Source organism: Alosa alosa, chromosome 22 (genome assembly GCF_017589495.1).
Source record: "Alosa alosa isolate M-15738 ecotype Scorff River chromosome 22, AALO_Geno_1.1, whole genome shotgun sequence".
NCBI classification, from domain to species: domain Eukaryota; kingdom Metazoa; phylum Chordata; class Actinopteri; order Clupeiformes; family Clupeidae; genus Alosa; species Alosa alosa.
Window position 1 is genome coordinate 23,377,207 of NC_063210.1, and position 21,463 is coordinate 23,398,669.

The 21,463-nt window shown below is 41.8% G+C and overlaps 1 protein-coding gene and 1 long non-coding RNA gene across 5 annotated transcripts; both read right to left on the bottom strand.

Annotated features, from left to right (window-relative positions):
• Positions 1-2,802: 2,802 nt before the first annotated feature.
• On the bottom strand, positions 2,803-17,164 carry dcakd (dephospho-CoA kinase domain containing). 4 transcript variants are annotated; one of them, XM_048232939.1, is made up of 5 exons: positions 16,894-17,164; positions 15,235-15,347; positions 6,178-6,381; positions 5,607-5,694; positions 2,803-3,645 (listed from the first exon to the last, which is right to left on the bottom strand). In XM_048232939.1, exons 2-5 carry the CDS (start codon positions 15,344-15,346, stop codon positions 3,360-3,362), a joined length of 690 nt encoding a protein of 229 aa, XP_048088896.1. In that variant the 5' UTR covers position 15,347; positions 16,894-17,164; the 3' UTR covers positions 2,803-3,359. The 4 variants fall into 4 exon arrangements, with proteins under 4 accessions (XP_048088896.1, XP_048088898.1, XP_048088899.1 ...); XM_048232941.1 differs by having other exon boundaries at positions 6,178-6,385; XM_048232942.1 differs by lacking the exon at positions 16,894-17,164 and adding an exon at positions 15,818-15,960 and having other exon boundaries at positions 6,178-6,385.
• A 987-nt stretch (positions 17,165-18,151) lies between these two features.
• LOC125287313 lies at positions 18,152-19,925 on the bottom strand. The gene is made up of 3 exons (XR_007192342.1): positions 19,818-19,925; positions 18,766-19,031; positions 18,152-18,547 (listed from the first exon to the last, which is right to left on the bottom strand). It is a non-coding gene; the product is annotated as an uncharacterized LOC125287313 (long non-coding RNA).
• Positions 19,926-21,463: the final 1,538 nt, after the last annotated feature.

A 21,463-nucleotide genomic window follows, 5' to 3' on the forward strand; every position in this document is an offset into this window, starting at 1 on the left:
CATTCTAACTTTTGCAAAGTCAACTTGAATGCATCAATTTTGAACAAAGTTGTGTAGGCTACACCGCGCCAGTTGTAGTCTGCATGAAGTTCTTGCACAAGCCACCGTTTTGATTTCCGTAGGGGAGATGCTTGAGGGAGAGAGGTGCAGGGAGAGAATGGGTGCTCTACACTACGCACATCTCTATGAAATAATGTAGCCTAGACTAATCCATATTTTAAATATTTTAAAAACAATCATGGAAACCATGTCAATAGGCTAGACAGATATTGTGAGTAGGCCTAATGCAGGAATGGACGTTACAGTTACAGCTACAGTTCAGTAACTATAACGAATTACTGAAATTTAAATTGTAATGTGTTACCTTTAGACTACTTCGTTTCCCAATAAAGTAACGAAATTACAGTAACACGTTACCCCCAACACTGGCCTATTGAACTTTGGTGGAATGATGGACAGATGTCAGTGCCCTAGCCTAATTTACCCTCGGAAATAATTCTACATTGTCTTTATACAATATACTTAACTGGTCTAGACATGGTGTGGTCTATTGGGTTTCACGTAATTTCAACATACAGCTTTACAGAATAAATATTGTTAACATGTTAGGATCAGCGCCATAGGATTCCCACGGTAGCCAGCGTCTGTGACGACACCTGAGCTTACCAAAATGGCGCCCATAGAGTCATAGAACGTACTTCAACATATCCAACGTATTCTCCTGCCAGTAATCTATCTTGCTCTGTTCTAGAATCTTTGATCTCCACCAGGGCTCGAATGATCTTTTTGTCTTTAAGGGGGTCTCTCTATCTCATAAAAAGTTGGCACACCCCGCGCATAGCCTAACAAGGCGATACAATGAAATAGCCTAGGCGCAAGTGGCGCTTTTGCGCAGTAGGCTACAGTATATGCGCACGGTAGGCCTAGGCTTTACCTTGACACACGCACACAACAGACATAGATTTATCATAGAAATTGATTACTTTTAATGCATTTTTAACATATTATTGATTGTAATAGTCCATATCTCATTTCAATTTCACAATACAAACAAATAGACTAAACGAAGTCTGTGCCATTCTCAATTTCACAACGTAACTCATTTAAACCAGACCACCGTCTCAGATAGGCTATCCTCACTGTCAAACACAATAATGCATGCAGTGTAACTTATACACAGGGGAAAAAGCACTAACTGGCAGAAATGAATAAAGCCAGTCAAACTATGTTGTAGTATTAGGCTAATGTGTTGAACCGTGGAAAATTAATAGACGAACAATTTTGGAGTTTGCACTGAGATATTGTCGGGTAGCCATTAAATATTCCGACATCAGAGATTGCTAACAGGTGTTTCAAAATATCTGGAAACTTTCCGGAACTCTGAATGGCAGAGGATAGCTACAGATCATCAGACAACACAATAATTGTAGGCTGCATTATGGGCCATACGGTTTGCTCATATAGTCTAGTGGTGTGGTGGTGGTGAAGTGTCATGCTGCGTTCAAGAGCGTAGTGTAGGTCTACGTCCCGTATTAGGCTATATTTTAATTTAACGTCTTTAATGGTAAGAGATCGCACAGGGATGGATAATGAGCGGTTGTTTAAGATTAAATTACAGATATCCAGATACAGATACAGATATTCAGATATGAGAGACCCCCTCAGGTTTTTTACTTTGTTGCTTTCATGGGAGCCAGTCCTCACTCTATGGGAGCTCGGCTCCCTCTGGCTCCCACGTAATTCGAGCCCTGATCTCCACTGAATCGATGGGTGATTGTGTCGCCAGTAGTGTGTGTAGTAAAGCGATTAACAGAATTCCACCGTCACGTTTTACCAAAAGAGGTAAAGTCTGGAGGGGCACTTCGGTGAGGAAGGAGAACACAGAAGAAACGAGCTCTAGGATTCACCACAGCCACGGCCCACACTTAGGGAAACACTGGCATAGACTGTGAAACAGCTCTAAGCTTTCTGAATTGGTTTGCCGCCTTTTCATCATTTGACCTCAATCACCCATGCATGTACAAGTGCAATACAGCCATCACTAGATGAAGACTACTCACTCTAAAGAAGACAACTTGTCACTAAAATTCCAGGTCTTCCAAGATGCATGGGATCCCTCCAACAATTTGAATCAGTACTCACTGCCCTCCCACAGCTGTTGTCCATTCCAACAGTTACCCAAGATGTGGAATAGCCTCCCTCTCCACAATCAATCAGTCTCCACCATTGAATGTTTTAAAACCAGGCTAAAACCAACTTGTTTTTTAGCTTATGCACCCTTTTCCTCTTTTCCTAGTATGAATCAACTGACTTGAACTGACTTAGAAAGAAGCATGTAGGACAGACAGAGGCAAGAAAAACTCTACATGCTGTATGTGGGGGCTTCAGCTTCTGAAGCTTCAGAAGCTCACAGACAACAAATGAAAACTTAAACGTTTAACACTTCTCAATTATTGTGCTGCGTTATAGTGGAGGCAGATTAGGTGGTCTCTTGACTTTTCTAACACAAAACATTAATTCAAGTACAATCTACCAACGATCCATGTAAAATGTCTATCTATATTCAAAACCTTTCAATATATGATCATAAACTTGAACATGAACAAGGTTTTAAAGGACCAATGCGAGAACCTTTTATATCTTTCAAGCATACAGTCTTACCCAGATGTTGGTCTTACAAGGTGAATCAATGGCAGTATTCATGTACAGCAAATAAAGCAGATATGTTCCATATGTGTAGCAATAAATGCCACTAATATTTCTGTGATTAATATAAGAAGAGTCACCATCTTGCAAAATCACTATGGTTGTAGTGAGTAAATCCTATTTATTCCATACAGGAAAATACAAGTGATATCACATACATTCTAATTTCTTTAAAAACTGTAAGGTAGCAGCAATTGTACATAATGCATTGTCTGTTATGCTTGTTCACATTAAAAAAGAAAGAGAAAAAGAAACCTACAGTAAGTACATATTTACACCACTGCTACCTCATAGTTAGTGTTTTACTGTGCAACATCATTGGACATATTGGAGTTAACACATACAGGTCACTGCTTTCACACACACACACACACACACACACACACACAGAGTGGTACAGCGCAGACTACAACAGACTGTCCGATACATCCAATTATGTGACTTCTTTCAAAAAGTGTTACCAGTCCTTAAAATCTATTTTTCTGAAGTAAGCAAATAAATGATTCGAACAAAAAAAAATATATATATCTCCCAGCTTATCAGTGCAGTCACACTTCAACCATTGCCATGGGAACCATGTAATTCCTGAACCGGAACCCCCCCAGTCCCTGATATAGAACCCTCCAGACGTCCCTCCTCTGTGGTCACCGTTGCTAGGACACCAGCAGCTTGATTGTGTAGAGGAGGAGGCCGCCCAGGCCGGCGGCGGCTGCCATGGCGACGGCGCGGACCAGCAGGAACTCCATGGAGTCCTCGAGCGTGGTGTGGAGGCGGAGGACCTGCCGGTGGGTGTCCTCGCGGCTGCCCGAGTTCTCGATGACGTGGCTGGCCAGGCCGCGCTTCTCCTTCATGGGCATCTGCGTGGCCACGCGCTGCTCGGCCTCCTCCTGGGTCAGGCCGTCCCGCTGCATCAGCCGCGAGAGCTGCGTGGCCGGGTCACTGAGTGGGCAGAGACGGGGTTACACTTAGAGAGAGAGAGTTTGGGGGGAAGTAAGAGTCTGTGTGTCTGTCTGTGTCTGAGTGTGTGTGTCTGAGTGTGTGTGTCTGAGTGTGTGTGTCTGAGTGTGTGTATGTGTATGGGATGTCAGGAAAGTTAGACTGAAGAGTGAGTGAGTTTGACCAGTTTGGTAGAAAGGGAAGGCAGTCCAATTTCAGATGTCTATTTAATATCAAAAACAAAATTACCAACAAGGCAAAAAACATGACCTTCACAGCGTCATAACCAAACAAACTCAAGCCCTTGATGCTGGCACCAAACGGCACCAACAAATACCAACTCAATCCAATATGCCTCCCCGGCATTCCTCTTTGTTGCTGCTGATCTGATCAGCAACATAACCAGCCAACACACGAGCCCTTGATGCGGGCACCAACAATCACCATCCAACAATCCAGAAACACAGCAGCAAGATTTCACACATCTCAGAGCCAATTCAGGTTACTACATGACCAGGGGTTAAATTGGGTTTTGTTACGTGGGGGGCTCTCCCTAGGTCCGGGGGTATTATTGAAAAATAAACCATTAAATGGCATTTTCTGGAGAGTTTTGTGCAAAGAAATGGAGAAATCAAGTCTTACATGACAGGCTTATGTGCTAAACTGCAAGGTTAAGAACATTGCTGTAGTATCAACACATATTAGGGCATTTAGCATTTACATTACTGTTAATCAGTCATCACTTGATTACATGTTACATGTTACATGACTCCGTGTAGTCTGTGAGCTCCTTCTGTGAGCGGTGGGTTGGAGTTGGCATGCTATTTCAGTAGCCTCAGCTGACAGCTGTACAGCTCCTCTCAGTGACCCTTCTTCAAAAGTATCTATCTATCTATCTATCTATCTATCTATCTATCTAACTGTAATCTCCACTGGTTTTGTGTATGTTTGTCAGCCAGGGATCACATTAGCCAGCGGCAGCAGGCGGCCGGTTTCCTATTGTTCTCTACGGTTCGGCAGCGGAACGGTGGCAGCACTGGCGTGATGTAGCGTTGAACAAGCCGAGTGTTGAACTTGGTTCAACTTCAACGCAAGCGTATTCAATTGACAAACCGTTTGTGTTGCTTAGGAACGAGATGAAGCTTATTATGGTCTGAGCGTTGCATTACGTTTGCCGCTAGCCGCTGGCTGATGTGATCCTCACCTTACTTCTGCTACCAGTTCTGCATACTTCAACTCCTTCCTTTCAAAGGCTTCCTCTATCACATCTTTAGCTCAATAAAGTAGACAATACAAGACTATGTGTGGTCTCAAAGCAGCCACGACACTTTGGAACACACACACACACACACACGTTGCCTTCCAACATCCATCAGGAGTTTCGAATCCCGGGCTTTGAAAGATTGAAAGATTGTGCGAGAAGGCATGCAGAATACCAGAAATCGAGAGACAGAGAGGAAGAATGCAGGAAGACAGAGAGGAGGGAAAGATAGAACAAGAAAGGCCAAGCATGAAAAAAGAAAGAGAATAAACTAAAGTGTGATTAAAACGACATGATTAAAGACAGAGGGTAAAAAATAAATTAGGTTTAAGGTTCAATGGTCTAAAAAAAAAAAAATCAATCAGTACCACAACATGCCATGGCAGGTAGCAACAAAAGTCATAGAAACACATCATCAAGTTCACAGCAACCAACTTCAGAAGACTGTTGACTTCGATTTGAAAAGGCCTTTTGTGTGTGTGGGGGAGCTTGTCTAACTGGCTAAGAGGGGGAGGGATTGGAGATTTACCTATTTATTATATTCTTATGAAAATCTACTGACATGTATGTGTGTGTTCAGATGTATTGTATAACTGCTTTGGCAATATAAGTGAACTTGTCATGCCAATAAAGCATTCTTGAATTGAATTAAATTAAATTGAACTGAACTGAATTGAATTGAAGTGAATTGAGAGAGACTCACCAGTAGACTACTACGGTGTGGTTGAGGAAACGGGTGAGTCTTCTTGTCTCAAACAGCAATGGAACGTCTAGAACGACGTATCGATAACCTGCAGCAAGAACACCACACAGAAGACACACACAGCTCACACACAGAGTCTTTACACACAGAGTCTTCACACTAAGATTCTTCACACACAGAGTCTTCACACACTTCATATAAAAATGATATACAGCACTGATGCCTTAACAATGGCTTGGATGAAAAAAAATGGGTACAATGTTTTTTTTTTTTTTTAGTTGAGTTTCTTCTCACTTTCTCCCGGGCAGAAGTTTTTGAACATATCTGAGATTATGAATTTGAATGGGAAAAAGAATATTTGTTGTGAAATGTGATCTTTACACAACATCTTGATGAAAAAGGCTACAAGGCAAACGCTGAAGACGGGTACACTTGTCATAAAGAACTGTGGTCGGTCACATCATGCCCTAGCAAAACTAGCGTATATGTGACATGTACTGTATGAGAATGAACATGAGAATGATCATTTAGTGTGTTTCTCTCCCGCGGGGTTTCCTTGCAGGGGCCTGACCTTTGAGGAAGTAGAGCAGGATCTGCTTGAGCATGGCTCTGTGGATCTCGGGGTGGGTGATGGCGTTGAGCAGCCGGCGCTTGTCGTCGCTGGCGAAGATGAGCTGGCCAAGCTTCTTCCTGTCGATCTCGCCACTCTCCTGCAGGATGTCGGGCCCGAAGTGCCGCACTATCTGGACATATGCCCTGCTGTGGGGCTCCACCACTGACTCACACACACACACACACACACACACACACACACACATAAAGGACACAGATACACACACACACAGGGACACACATATACAAACACAAATGTATACACCATCAGACACACACAACCACACACACGCACGCACGAGCACACATGCACAAACACACACAGACACAAAGACGAAGGACACAGATACACACACATACAAACACAAATGTATACAGCATCACACACACACACACACACACACACAAGGAGAGAGAGAGACAAAGAGGCAAACACACAAACAGGCATTAAATTAACAGCACTTGCCAGTAAGTGTGCAACATTGTTGTTTGGCTGACTAGCACACTGGGCTCAGTGACAGACCCCCAAAAGGAGGACAGAAGGAAGATGTGAAGGAATGGCAGAGCCAGGAATTTCAGCCATGTCACTGTGAATGGGCTTCAATATGAGTGCAGGCTTCCGTTTTAACATTCCATATGTTATCTTAATGCAGAGGAAGTACATTGGGAACCAAATAACAACAACAACACATTACATTTATATAGCGCTTTTCTCGATACTCAAAGCGCATCACATGGATAGGGGGACCTCACTAGTAACCACCACCAATGTGTAGCACCCACCTGGGTGATGCACGGCAGCCATTATGCGCCAGAACGCTCACCACACACCAGCTTGAGGTGGAGAGTGAGGGAGTGAATGAGCCAATTACAGTAAATAGAACGTTCAAGCATTGTTTTTGTTTTTATTATTGAAAGGGTCTATAACCTATTCCATTTCAAAAGCAATGGAATGGAATTGAAGTTGGAAAGCCAAGTGCGCCGCACCAATGTCAGCAGGTGCAGTTAGGATAAGCTGTTAAAGCGTTTGCCTATCCAGAGAGCTTGGAAAGATCCTTGTTGCTTGCACACCTTTTCCTACCACACTTATCCCTTTCAGTCAACGTTCCATGAATATGCTTTGATACAGCAATATCTGTGAACACCCTGCCCTTACAGCAATCACCTTCTTCTGTGGCGTAACCTTCTTGGGGAGGGTGAAAGAGTGTCTTCTGGACAACTATCAAGTCTGCAGTCTTTCCCAAGATTGTGGTTGTGTTGACTGAACCAGACTAATAGATTAAAGGCTCAGGAAACTAACAATTATGTATTATAACATCTTTATTCTAATATTTTTGAGAAACCGATTTTAGATGTTTTTATGAAGCAATGATGTAATGATGTTTTTTTTAGATGTTTTTATGAAGCAATAATCGTCGACACTAAAACCAAAAATGGCTTAAAATATTTCACATCATCATTATATGTAATGAATCTAGAACATATGAAAGATTAGCCAAGCTAATCATTTTTTAGCCATTTTTTAGTCATTTTTTCATTGTCTTGAAATCTATTTTTATATTCTTGGCAATATTTTGTTAATGTTTTGTTAACGACACCTTTTGATTTGGTGTGACAAACTCAGAACACACATTGTATTTTACAGGGTCTTTAAGCACTGTCAATGAAATAAAAAATAAATGAAAAGAAAGACTGAAAGAAAGAAAGACAGAAAGAAAGGAAAAAAGGTAATTTTTTTTTTTTATTTTTTTTTTTTTTATTTGCAAACATCATTGACATTACAGAAAATGCAACACTACGACATGCACATGAATACTACATACGACAAACAGACGTACATTACATAAACACATACTGTAACTTAACAAGACATCACATTGACTTGGCTTCCACAAACATAACACAACATAACATTAATAACAGAAAGGCTAAGGATGATTTGCGTCCAGGATGATTACAGATATGATTATCAGGGATGAAATTGATGACCGGAATGAAAAGAAGGGGGGATGGGGGGGTGCGGATGGTAGCTCTAAGAGTGTGAATGAGGTGGTGTTGGGATGGGGGTGGGGATGGGGGGTGAGGGGTAGTGAGTATGTGAGGATGTATGTGTGTGTGTGTGTGTGTGTGTGTGTGTGCGCATATGTATAAGGCTGGTTTGCTGTTGGGCCAGGAGGAGAGAAGCTGGAACATAGAGAGGGAGGGTTTCAGGAGAGGAGTTGTAATTATTCTATTAATGATAAGTATAATAATAGGAATAACTGATTGCCTGGTTGATTGCCTGACTGATTGCCAACCTGGGCACCCATTAATGGCCACAGTTCCACCCAGCCCCTGCAGTTATACTGCGACGAGCTGACAGAGGGGAGGACCTGCGTGCCACCCATCGCCTCAGGCCCCCAGCATATGCACACATCCCCCACTACCACGACCAACCACACCTCGCCCCCAGACCTTCACCCAACACGCCACTCTTGACCTAAATATGTACAGTATGTGAATGGCTAGGTTGAGGGGTCTATCTAGAATGTAGCATTAAAAGAAGTGGGCATGCATGGTGAATATCTGTCAGGATTTCCCCATGCACACCACACTTACCCTGTGTAAGATGTATGCCTCAACAATGTGTGCATTAAAATAAGTGAGGCATGCAGATAGACACCTGATGAGGCATCTACCTGCACTCCACTCTTACCCTAGCCTGTTTTGTAGTTTTTGTTTATGTATGTCACCTAACATGTAGTGCGATTAAAAGAGAGTAAAGCGTGCTGTGTGCTTCCAGGACAAGGCGTGTGCATGAGCTGCATGAGGAGGGTGCACACCGGGGCCCAGGGCCAATAGATAACCCACAGGACCCAACCAATGCCAAAACCACACAGCGACCGCCAGGACCGAAGTCTCCCAAGCCATCCAATGGGGCCCCGCAGAATAACGATGGGAGAGGCAGAGAGAAAGAGTGAAATTAGTAAAGTTATCAGAGAATGTAAATAAAAGGGGGAGGGAAAGAAGGGGATGCTATTTATATTACTACTAATAATAATAATAATAATAACAATAATAGTTCCAGCTACCCCCCCTGCCTAGTGTTCGATGATATGTGTATCTGTTGATGAAGTGTGTTATGATCGTGTGGAGATGGAACTCAGGCAAAGAGGGTCAGGACTGTAAGTAGGTGATAAAGGGGTACCAAGGAGAGGTTGTATCCTGAGTATTGATTAAGTTTGTAGTTGATAGGTTTTCTAATGATATATAGTCTGTTAACAAGTTTTTCCAATGAGTGATGTGAGCTTTTTTCCTAGATTTCCAGTTCATGAGGATTGTTTTCTTGGCGATAGTCAGCGCTACCAGTAGTGTTTTATTGCCGGAGTTGCTTAAATTGACTGTGGATGTATCACCAAGTATGCATAAGGAAGGGGATGCTGGGATGTGACAGCCAAAGATGGAAGAGAGAGATTTTGTGACACTCACCCAGAAGTGGTTGATTGGAGTGCAATGCCAAACCGCATGAATGTATGTATCTGGGTTATTTTGTGTGCAGTGAGTGCAAAGATCCGAGCCAAACCCCATTTTGCCAATTTATGTGCAGTGTAGTGGAATCTGTGAAGAACCTTGTATTGTATTAGTTGTAGATTACTATTCTTTGTCATGAGGTAGATGTTTTTGCACATTTTGGTCCAGAAGTCGGCACCGGGAGTAATTGATAAGTCTGATTCCCATTTGTGATATGGCAGGCCAATTGTTTTTTCTGAACAAGATATAATTTTGTAAATTTGGGAGAGTATTTTTTTGGGAGAGGGAATATTAAGCAGCTCTGAGATTGGTTGGGGAATGTCAAGGTTAGCTGTCTGGATGTTAATTTTTCCTAGGATAGATGATTTAATTTGCAGGTATTGTAAGAAGTGTTTACTCTCGATGCCGTGCTTCTGGACCAAACAGGAAAATGAGGCCAGATTATTGTCTTGAAGAATGTGTTGAAGGTGAGTGATGCCCTTTCCCATCCATGTGTGAAAGTTAAGTGTTTTTTTATTGACGGTGAAATCTGGGTTATTCCAAATCGGGTGCGAATTGATGGTGCTATAGGTGAATCAGTGATGTGGTAGAATCTCCACCAGGCTGTCAGAGTAGCTGAAATTGTTGGGGCTTTGAAGGATGGATGTTTTTGACCGACTGACTGCAGAAAGGGAGATCTGAGATTTTAATTTCTTTACAGATTGTTTGTTCTAGGTCTAACCAGGTGTTGTCTGAGGGGGTGGGGTGTAGCCATTTGTGGATGAAGTGGAGCTGGTTGGCCAGGGCATAGTGCTGGAAGTGTGGGGCCTCTAGTCCTCCCATTGCTTTTTGGTTTTGGAGAGTGGCGAGTTTGATCCTTGGGGTCTTATCTTTCCAGTAGAATTTAGTGATTAATGAATCGAGAGACTTAAACCAGAGGGTGGTGGGCTGGGTTGGAATCATAGAGAATAGATAGTTTATTTTGGGCAGTATTGTCATTTTGATTACTGAGATTCTGCCCATGATGGATAATGGGAGGTTCTTCCAGCGTTGAAGGTCATCATCTATTGAAGTGAGTAGAGGGGAATAATTTAGGCTAAATAAGTCTGACAGCCTGGGGGAGACTTTTATCCCTAAGTAAGTGATATAGTTAGTGCAGAGTGGGATAGGTGAAGAGTTGGCTGTCACATCCCAGCTGTTGGGATGTAATGGGAGAACTGCAGATTTATTCCAATTGATTGAGTATTCAGAAATTTTAGAGAATGTGTCAATGAGTTTGATGGTTTCTTCTACTGATGTTGTGGGGTCTTGAAGAAAGAGAAGAATGTCGTCAGCATAAAGGCTGATTTTGTGATGCATATATGGAGTCTGGACACCTTTGATGAGGGGGTTCTGACGGATGGCAGCTGCTAGGGGTTCAATGAAGATTGTAAATAGTGAGGGGGAGAGTGGGCACCCCTGTCTAGTTCCCCGGTGAAGAGTGAAACTTTGTGATGTTAGTCCATTGGTGATTACTGTGGCTGAAGGAGAGGTATATAGAAGTTTAATCCAGTTAATGAACGACTCCCCGAAGCCAAACCTCCCTAATGTGGAAAACAGGAAATTCCAGTTCACCCTATCAAAAGCTTTTTCTCGTCCAGAGTTGCTATGATGGTATTATCTTGAAAATTTGTGGAGTGATACATTATATTTAACAGTCTGCGGGTGTTGGTGGATGAAATTCTACCTTTAATGAAGCCTGTTTGGTCTGGGTGGATAATGGATGGGGTGACCTCTGCTAATCTGTGTGCTAGCATTTTTGCGATTATCTTATTGTCCACATTGAGGAGAGAAATTGGTCGGTAGCTGGATGGCAATGTTGGGTCCTTATTGGGCTTGAGGAGCAGTGAAATTGAGGCTGTGGTGGAACTAGTTGGGAAGACGTCCTTTCTGTTTTGATTCATTAATCATTCTGATGAAAAGTGGAGCTAAGATGGTCCAAAATTGTTTGTAGAACTCAGCAGGAAAGCCATCGGACCTGGTGCTTTATTATCGGGCATCTGTTTCAGAGCATCAAACAGTTCTTGTTGAGTTATAGGTGATTCTAGGTTTTTTATTTCGGTCTCATTGAGTTGTGGTAATTCGATGCTGTTTAGGAAAGAGTCTATGAATTCCTGGTTGGGGTTTATTTCTGAAGAATATAGTTTATTGTAAAACTGGTAAAAAACATGATTTATTTCTTCAGGTGAGCTGGTTAGCTTCCCTGCTGAGTTCTTTATGACCGGGATTGTTGATTTTTCTTTGTTACGTTGGATTTGATTTGCTAAGTATTTACCTGATTTATTGCTATGGTGGAAGTTTTCCTGCCTTAGACGGTGAATCATAAATTGAGTGTGTTTATTGAGTATTTCATTGAGTTTGAATTTATGTTTCCTAAGTTTTGCCTGTGTTTCTTCAGTTGGGTTGCTTGCATTGGTTTCTTCTAACTGTTTAATTTTATTGTTGAGTTCTACTTCCTGTTCTTTTTCCTTCTTTTTTTTTTTTGTATACTGAATATGAGATGATTCTTCCTCTGAGTACTGCTTTTCCTGTTTCCCACAGAAGGGAAGGAGATGATTCAGGGGAGCCGTTCATTTCTAGAAAGAATGCCCCTCTCTCCCAACAAAACTGATGAAATTTGGGTCTTGTAAGAGGGATGTATTAAAACGCCATTTGCTAATTGGTCGCTGTTGGTTCGTTATGTTCCATTTAATTGTAACTGGGGCATGATCGCTAATGACTATGGGATGAATAGTTGAATCAGAGATATTTTTCATTATAGAGTTGCTGGTTAGAAAATAATCAATACGGGAATAGGAGTGGTGGACCGGAGAGAAAAAGAGTAGCATTTGGAGTCTGGGTGCTGAAGCCGCCAACAATCGCCAAGGCCAGAATCGCTCATGAACTGTTTTATTGTTTTTGTGGATTGCCAGATTCGTTTGCTTTTAGAGTGATCAGATCTGTCAAATGTGGGGTCTAACACTGTATTAAAAGTAAGCCTGCAATTATGATGGGACAGCCCGATAGAGTTGAGATGGAGGTGAAGAGGTTCTGAAAGAAAACTGGGTTGTCTGTATTAGGGCCATAAACATTAACAATTGTTACAGGGGTATTGTGAATTGAGATGTTTATGATGACAAAACGTCCTTCTGGGTCTGTGATGGTGGCGTTATGGATGAATGAGATTCTTTTGTTAATCAGAATGCAAACTCCCCTTTGTTTTGTATTGTAATGAGATGAGAAAATGTGATTGAATTGTCTTGATTTGATGCGGGTGTAGTCTAATTCTGAGAGATGAGTTTCTTGTAGGAGACATATGTCAGCTTTTAAACTATCCAAATGATTTAAGATTTTCAGCCTCTTTGCCTGAGATCCAATCCCACGGATGTTCCAGGTCAGGAATGTAAGTGTTACCATGTTGTGATTGTACAGTTATGAAAATGTTTGATAAGGTGGGTATTGTGTGTGTGAGAGTGTGTGCAGGTGTCAGTTAGATAGGAGAGGGGGAGGGGGTGGAGGAATAGGTGTGTAATGTGGTGTGCGAATGAGATGTAAAGGGTAGGGGCTGAGAAGAATATAGAGCATAAAGAGGTAGGAATTTGGTTCTGGAGTGGTGACAGCATGAACATTTCCTGTTTAGCATTGAAAACATACAGATCATAATTTGACTTTAGCCTATAGACATAATAATAAAAAAACAGACAGGACACACAAGCAAACATGTATAGACAAAACACCATGAATAACATTAAACATTGAGAGAGCAAAAGAGAATGGGTGGGTAAGGGGAGCAAAAGGAGTGAAACATAAGAAGAGAGAGGTGATCCAAGCATCAGTAGGTAGTGGGTTAGAGAGAGTTGAGGGTGACAATGTTATAATCAAGATGTATGTTGGCATGATGTATGATGTGCTATAGCCAGGTGGTGATATTGGGGTTGCGATACAGAGTTCCATTGACATACAGTTTATCGACTGACAGTGCTGCTCGTTTGCCCTCTTGCCTGAGTTGTTTCATTATGGGCAAGAGGGCTCTTCTTCTTTCCTGTATTACTTGTGGGAATTGGTCGTTTAGTCGAATGAAGTGCCTTTCAGTTCTTTCCCTTTGCTTTTGATGAGTTCTTTGTGTTTGAAGTGTTCGAACTTGGCGATAATTGGAGGAGGTTTTTTTATTGTCTTTGGAAGTGAGACGGTGTACACGGTGGAAGGTAATCTTGTCAACTGTTTCTGGCGGTAGTTTGAGAGATGACTGCAAGAATTCTTTAACTGCTTTCTCTGGGTCGTCGGGTGTATCTTTAGAAGTTGGCAGGGGAATTCGGAAAAAATGAGGTTATCAGCATGCTGCGGCACTGGAGGTCTAGGATTGTTTCTTTCATGATCCGATTTTCGCTGGTGAGTTGATTAACATGGTCGGATAAGTTTGTAATATTTCCTTTGAGTTCACGGTTTTCTAATGCGAGTGTGTCGATCTGTGATTGGGAAAATTCGAGGCTGGCTTTTAAGTCCTTAATATCTGCGTGCAGATGTTCCAGTATTGCAAGTTTGTTGTTTATGGATTGTAGTAAACTGACCTCGATGGATGTAGAAGTAGCGCAAAGGTAGGTGATTCTGGTTCAGTCTCTGTTGAGTAGTCACGAGTGCGTTTCTTGCTGGGTTCAGATGACATAACGTCCAGAATGAAGAGGTTGCCGTTGGAAAAGGTGGAGAATATAATCCGGTTTTGATGAGAGTTGTAGAGAGGTAGTGGTTGTTTTTTAGTAGAAGAAAAATAAAGTTTTGTATTTCTGTTTACAAGCGTCAGTGTTCAGTGCGCTGCCATTTTGGATCTCACCCAAAGTCTCGCGATGTTCAGTCAGATGACATTAGATGAACTCTCCCTCCTCTCCCCTCCACCCTCAGCTACATAACATCCTGGACATTGGACCCAAAATGGCGCCTGCACTACTCCACTTGCACACTTGTACACTTTACAACTTGGTGTTGTTGTCCTGAAAAACACAACACTTCTGCTGCTCTTACATAACTTGCACCACTATGCCACTTTCTTTCTTACTTAGGTCAAACAGAACTACCCAAGCCTTTTCTTGGCCTGACTTTGCACTAGTATTTTATTGACTGTCTATGCACAATTTCAACCAAATTTTGCTGCTCTTATTTTTTCATTATTATATGTGCCCTCTTATTTACTTATTTACTTACTTTTTTGTTTACTTGAATGTTATGTTTGTCTGTGGACCTAAATTGGTAAAATATGTCTAGTCTTCACCGTGGGATAGTGAGAAACGTAATTTCGATCTCTTTGTATGTCTGGAACATGTGAAGAAATTGACAATAAAGCTGACTTTGACTTTGACTTTGACTTGACTTGACAGTATCAACATAAGAGTGACATGACACTGTCATAACACATGAACCCTAACCTTAATGTTTATGACTTCTTTATAACACGTTCATGACTGTAAAGTAAAGTGTAACCAAAAAAAATTGTAGTTTGAGTTGGCCAGTTCTGTACCTTGCCTGGCCACAACATCAGCGTCGATAATGGGGCATCCAAGCTCTCTGAGGAGGGAGGACACAGTGCTCTTCCCCGAGGCAATGCCCCCCGTCAGCCCCACCAGATACATCCTACAAGGACACAGAGCACATGGACGCAATCATCAGACCTCACAAGGAATTACACTTTCCAGTCACAGTTTTCAACAGTTCTTAATGATAATAATGATAATCATTAACCAGAGTCAAATTCCTTGTTTGTTTATGAAAACCTGGCCAATAAAGCTGATTCTAATTCTAATAATAATAATAATAATAATTAATAACATTTGTTAAATTCAAAAAAGTCAACTCTGGTGCTTGAACACAGCCCTGGCTCTGCAAATGGTCAACAAAGTGACTTGGACCAAGCCATGCACTAGTCCAGCTGAAGCTAAGTCAACTCTGCAGGGAACTCAGAAGCATGGAAGGGAGGCTTTTCTTTGAGTTCAAATATCCACAAGTTTTTGCCAGGTTCAATTTAGACATGTAAATACCAGATTAACAAAGCATGGTTGCTTCATCATGGTTTATAGTCTTATACTCTGAAACTGGGATAATACCTTTTCAGTAAGACACAGCTGAGATGGTACTTGTTATGACTTTCAGTGAAGGGCAACAGTGCCCTCTATCGTTCGTTGCAAACAACATGTCCTGTCTCTATTCAGAGGCAGTACAGTAGATAGTTCTTCTCACTTAGGTGCATTACTCAGATCAGAATTGGAAATTTCAAAACTGTCAAATTCAATATATAATCATATTGTGCACATCATAAAATCACTTTCTCCCAATACTGAACGAACACAAATACACTATCCACTTTATAACTTTATCCATGTGTTTTTTTTGTTTTGTTTACATTTTCAATTGCTAATGTCATGTTGGTCCATGCTGAATAGTCCTATCCCATAAAAGCGAAAAGGCTTTATTTCATCACTTGAGTCCTTACATGCAAAAATAACTAGTTGTCACAATCTGTCAAGCATATGTGGCTCGACAGACAGGAACGTATCTATGCAACGTGAAACACAATCACAAAAAGATAAAGTTACAGTGACTGCATAAAGTCAGAGTATAGAAGTACAGATGACAACCAGGGTTGCATTGCATGAAGTTGCTGCAGTAACGTTAACAGTTTTAATCTAACGTTAGGTAAATTACATTAGTTTCCAGCAGAACGTCTTGCAATAACTCCACATAAACGTTACTTTAGCTGACTAGACACCCGTTTTAATTAAACTCCGTCGCCATGATGACCAGAGAATGACCTTATGCCGTGAACGTAATGTTACATGTTATATGATACGATAACTTCTTTACATGTCAGAAAGTGACAGTTTTAAAATCAGACAGCGCAACAGATACAAAGTTGTCTTGGGTCCTGGTTATACCTCCCTGTAGGAATCGGTGACGGTTCAGCAGCTGCTCCTAGAGGATCTTTGCTAGTTTGTCAACATAACTTTAGCTAACATTACTCGGCTAACGTTAATGTTGCTGTATGGCTAAGTAAGTTGTGTATACTTAGACGCACTTACGTGCACCGATACGCAACATACGCTGCACATTCAGTGTAATGACGCCTCCTTACAAAAAAAGAAAAACGTTAATTACGGCCTCACTTTAATGAGCTACAACTTACCTTTAAATGGGTCAACGTTGTAACGTAGCTAGCAAGCTAACTAGCTCAACTAGCTATCGATACGCGCTTAGCCCTCGGATAGGTCCTACCAGAGCCCGTGGTCCTACTTAGTCAAAACGACTGTAGTGACGAAAGCCAGCTTTGGTCAGGATTATAGCCTCTCTCCCTGCACACCTTAAACTCTAACCCAACTAGTAAGCCACTCGTTTCTTTCGGGACATGATACATTCATTGACACTACTCATGCAACCAGCCAGGAAATGTCAGACGTTCTGCGCAGGCGTGCACTAAGCATCTCATCCAGATTGACCTGACCTCGCCTTCCAGAACACACTAGGGCTACCAGTGAATACTGTTTTCGGATGGATTTTTCTTTAATAGACTTCGCCATATATTCGTGGCCTGCACAAGAAGTAGTGTAGAATATGGTCTCAGATAAGGTCTGATCTTCCTAATATTTTACAGGATAAACCAACTTGACTTTGTGCAAATTAAGTCCTATAAAGTGGTTTCATTAAGTGAACTTGAAATATCTTGTATTGCAGAAATAAATTGTTGAATCATTTACAATATGTAATTTGGATAGAAAAAGCTTACAGTTGATAAAAATAACCTCGGTTCTCCGAAAGAGAACATGAGACTAAAGTAATTGTCATATGCAGGGAAGGATTACTGAACTGGCCTACCAGGCCCAGGGGCCCAAGGGCTCTGAAGCTCAAGCCTCTGCATGAAGTCACTATGTTCTCCACCCATGATATCTGAATAGGTCGCCTCAGTCAAATAACACAGGTTATGTTATATGATATGTCTTAATAGGGCATAATTATTTTATGTCAACAATAAGTTACTTGCTCGGTGGAGCTTAGAACCAAACTACTGTAGTTTAATTCCCTACACCTATGCTTGTCAGAATAGCATTATGATTTATTGGCATGTTTAGTTTTTTCAGTTTTTTATATTTATAGTCTGTATACTTTCTCAAATAAAGACATGATCATAATGAAAACAATCTGCCTTTATATAAACACAAGATGCCAGTATAGCAATGTTATGACTGCTGAGTAGTTTGACTGAAAACGGAAACTGATCGCACCTAGAGCTTTACTGCCACCTAATGGCAGACCAGAGTACAGTTTAGATGCCATCTCCCTTAACATGACAGCCACTTACAGTATCTTCTCAACAAAAGACAAGGTTTGTTGTTGTTGTTTACAGATCAACAACTTTATTTATCTTTCTTTACTTGAAGGCCAGCCATGCTGCCCCACAAGGCTCTATGCCAATTGGCACTGTTGTTTATCTGAGAGTTTGTTTATCTGAGAGTTTTAAAAACCTGAGGCTCTAAGTGAGACCGACGTTGTAAATCTTTCTACAGTATGTTGCATTTAAATGCGTCCTTATAAAGTTGTTGCTTGATGATATGCCAAATATACAGTGAATGGTTTCTCATGTTGGTGTAATATGACTTTATTCGACCATGGAGGGGTCACCCATTGGTTGCCAGTCGGCTGGAGTGATGCTGCCATCTTAGATTGGGGACAGCAGGCGGGGTGGTTAGGGGGTGGTATTCCACACTAGAATGTGTTCTTCCACACTAGAATGTGTTCTTCCAGACTAGAATGTGTTCTTCCACACTAGAATGTGTTCTTCCAGACTAGAATGAAAGAAAACACTGTAAAAATAGTGAGAGCAAGACTGTTTCCAACTTACCATGAATCTCCTGTGTAGGAACCATTATGCAGGAAGACAGGTGTTATGCAGAAACATTAAAGACATTTAAAAACAATGTGTGAGAGACTATTCTGTAAACCTACACGGGAGGCTAATTATTCACTGGAGATGTTGTGTTTATAACTATAACATATAAATTACCTTTTTAATGCAAAACAGGATGGTAGGGTGACCTTATGTTTGTGATACGAAACCCACAGGCCTGGCTGCTCTTGATGGTCGGCGATGTAGAGGCCTGCTTTCGTCCATTGAATGTCTGATTGACTGGACATTGATGTTGGTTGATATGATTTCATTTCACCTTTATGGAGGGATCACCCATTGGAGTGATGCTAACACTTTTATAACCCGATGATGGGAGTGCTGGCAGAGGGCAGACTGGGTGAGAAGTGGGGTGATCTGCCTCACTGAAACGAAACACACACACACACACACACACACACACAACACAAACACACACACACACACACACACAACACACACACAACAACAACACAACACACACACACAACACAAACACACACACACACACACACACACACACACACACAACACACAACACAAACACACACACACACAACACAAACACACACACACACACACACACACACAACACAAACACACAACACAAACACACACACACACACACACAACACAAAACACACACACACACAACACAAACACACACAACACACACACACACACACACAACACAACACACACACACACACACACACCACAAACACACAAAACACACACACACACACACAACACAAATACAACACAACACACACACACACACACACACACACACACACACAACACAAACACACACACACACACACACACACACAACACACACACACACACACACACACACAACACAAACACACAACACACACAACACACACACACACACACACACACACACACACACACACAACACACACACACACACACACACACAACACACACACACACACACACACACACACACACACACACAACACACACACACACACACAGGCAGAGAAAACAAGAACAGCCGAGAAGAGTGTGAAACTGTTTCAAGTTGCTGTATGAGTCATGTAGGAATAATTAGATCTGACATAGGGTCCTCGTTTATTATAAGACTGGAGATAAGCTGTATTGTGCACTGTGAGTATTCAACTGTGGTTGATGGTGTAAATTACCTTTTTAATAAAACAGAATGTGGGCCATTCTCTCCCTCTCTGAGAAGGGTCTCCTCTGATGTTATGGAGACATCACGGTCACTATCCAACACCCACTGGCCTGGCTGCTCTTGAGATTAAGTAGGACATTGATTGATTGGACATATTGATGTTGGTGTGATATGATTTTGATCTTTATGGAGGGGTCGCCCATGGCGGAGTGGTGCTGACCTATTACCCCCGATGACGATGGGGGTGAGGGGGGGCAGAGGGCAGAAGGGGTGGGAAGCGTGGTGATCTGCCGCACTAAAGTGACATACACACACACACACACACACACAACAACAAAACATCAAGGTGAGAAGCCAGTGCAGAAGACAAGTTAGCCTCGTCTCTTATGAAGGAACCATTATGCAGAAAGACAGAATGTTATGCATTAAGACATTAAAGACATTTTAAAACCAATGTGTGAGAGACTATCCTGTAAACCTACATGGAGGACTGATTATTCATTATGAGAACACTGGACATGTGTGTATAATTCTGAGTATTCAGCTGTGGTTGACGGTGTTAATTACCTTTTGAATGTAAAACAGGATGTAGGCTGTCCTCTCCCTGTCTTTGAGGGGCCCGGCCTCCTCCGATGTTAAGAAGAGACTTGTCGTGGTCATTATATAACACCCATTGGCCTGGCTGACTGATTGGACATTGATGGCGTTGGTGTGATTTGTTTTCATTTGACCTTTATGGAGGGGGTCACCCATTGGTTGCCAGTTTGCTGGAGTGATGCTGACACCTTTACCCCGATGGTGGGTGGGGTGAAGGCTAACGGGGTGGGTAGGGGGTGGATCTGCCCCACCAACTAAAAATCACCAAGAAAACAAGAAACGCGGTGAGAATAGTGTGGAGCGAAACATTTCAAAATTTGTCTCATTTTTAGAAACCATTATGGACCCTTTTCAAGAGAGTTCCATTGGCAGCATCATAGTTGGCCCCACAAGGCTTCCGTTTTTAACATTCCATATGTTATCTTAATGCAGAGAAGTAGATTGGGGCCCAAATAGAACGTTCAAACATTGTTCTTGCATTTTTATTGTTGAAAGGGTCTATACAAGAAATAAAATGTTGGTGTAATATGATTTCATTTGACCTTTATGGGGGTCGCCCATTGTTGCCATGGCAGCCTGATGGAGTGATTCTGACACCTTTACCCCTGATGATGATGGGGAGGGGAAGAGAGAGCAGACAATAGTCATCTGCTTCACTAGAATGATACACCAAGACACACACACACACACACACACACACACACACACACACACACACACACACACACACACACATATATACATATGTGCGCCAAAGCACACACACACAAACACACAAACACACAAGTTAGCATGTGTCTCTTATGAAGGAACCATTATGCAGGGAAGACAGGTGTTAGGCAGAAACATTAAAGACATTTAAAACAATGAAATTATATTATCAGGGGCAATAGAAATGTTTTGAGAGAATTCGTTGTGGTTGACGGTGTAAAATTACCTTTTTTAATGTAAAACAGAATGTGGGCCGTCCCTCTCCCTGTCTCTGAGAACAGCCCTCACTCTGATGTTATTGACCTCATGGTCATATATAACACCCACTGGCCTGGTTGCTCTTCACGG

Coding starts and splice junctions, on each gene's coding strand:
- dcakd (XM_048232939.1), bottom strand. CDS start 15,346: ATGTATCTGGTGGGGCTGACGGGGGGCATTGCCTCGGGGAAGAGCACT. Junction 6,382..15,234: donor TGATGTTGTGGCCAGGCAAG/GTACAGAACTGG, acceptor TGTGTGAGTCAG/TGGTGGAGCCCCACAGCAGG. Junction 3,646..5,606: donor CACACCGTAGTAGTCTACTG/GTGAGTCTCTCT, acceptor CTGCCCACTCAG/TGACCCGGCCACGCAGCTCT.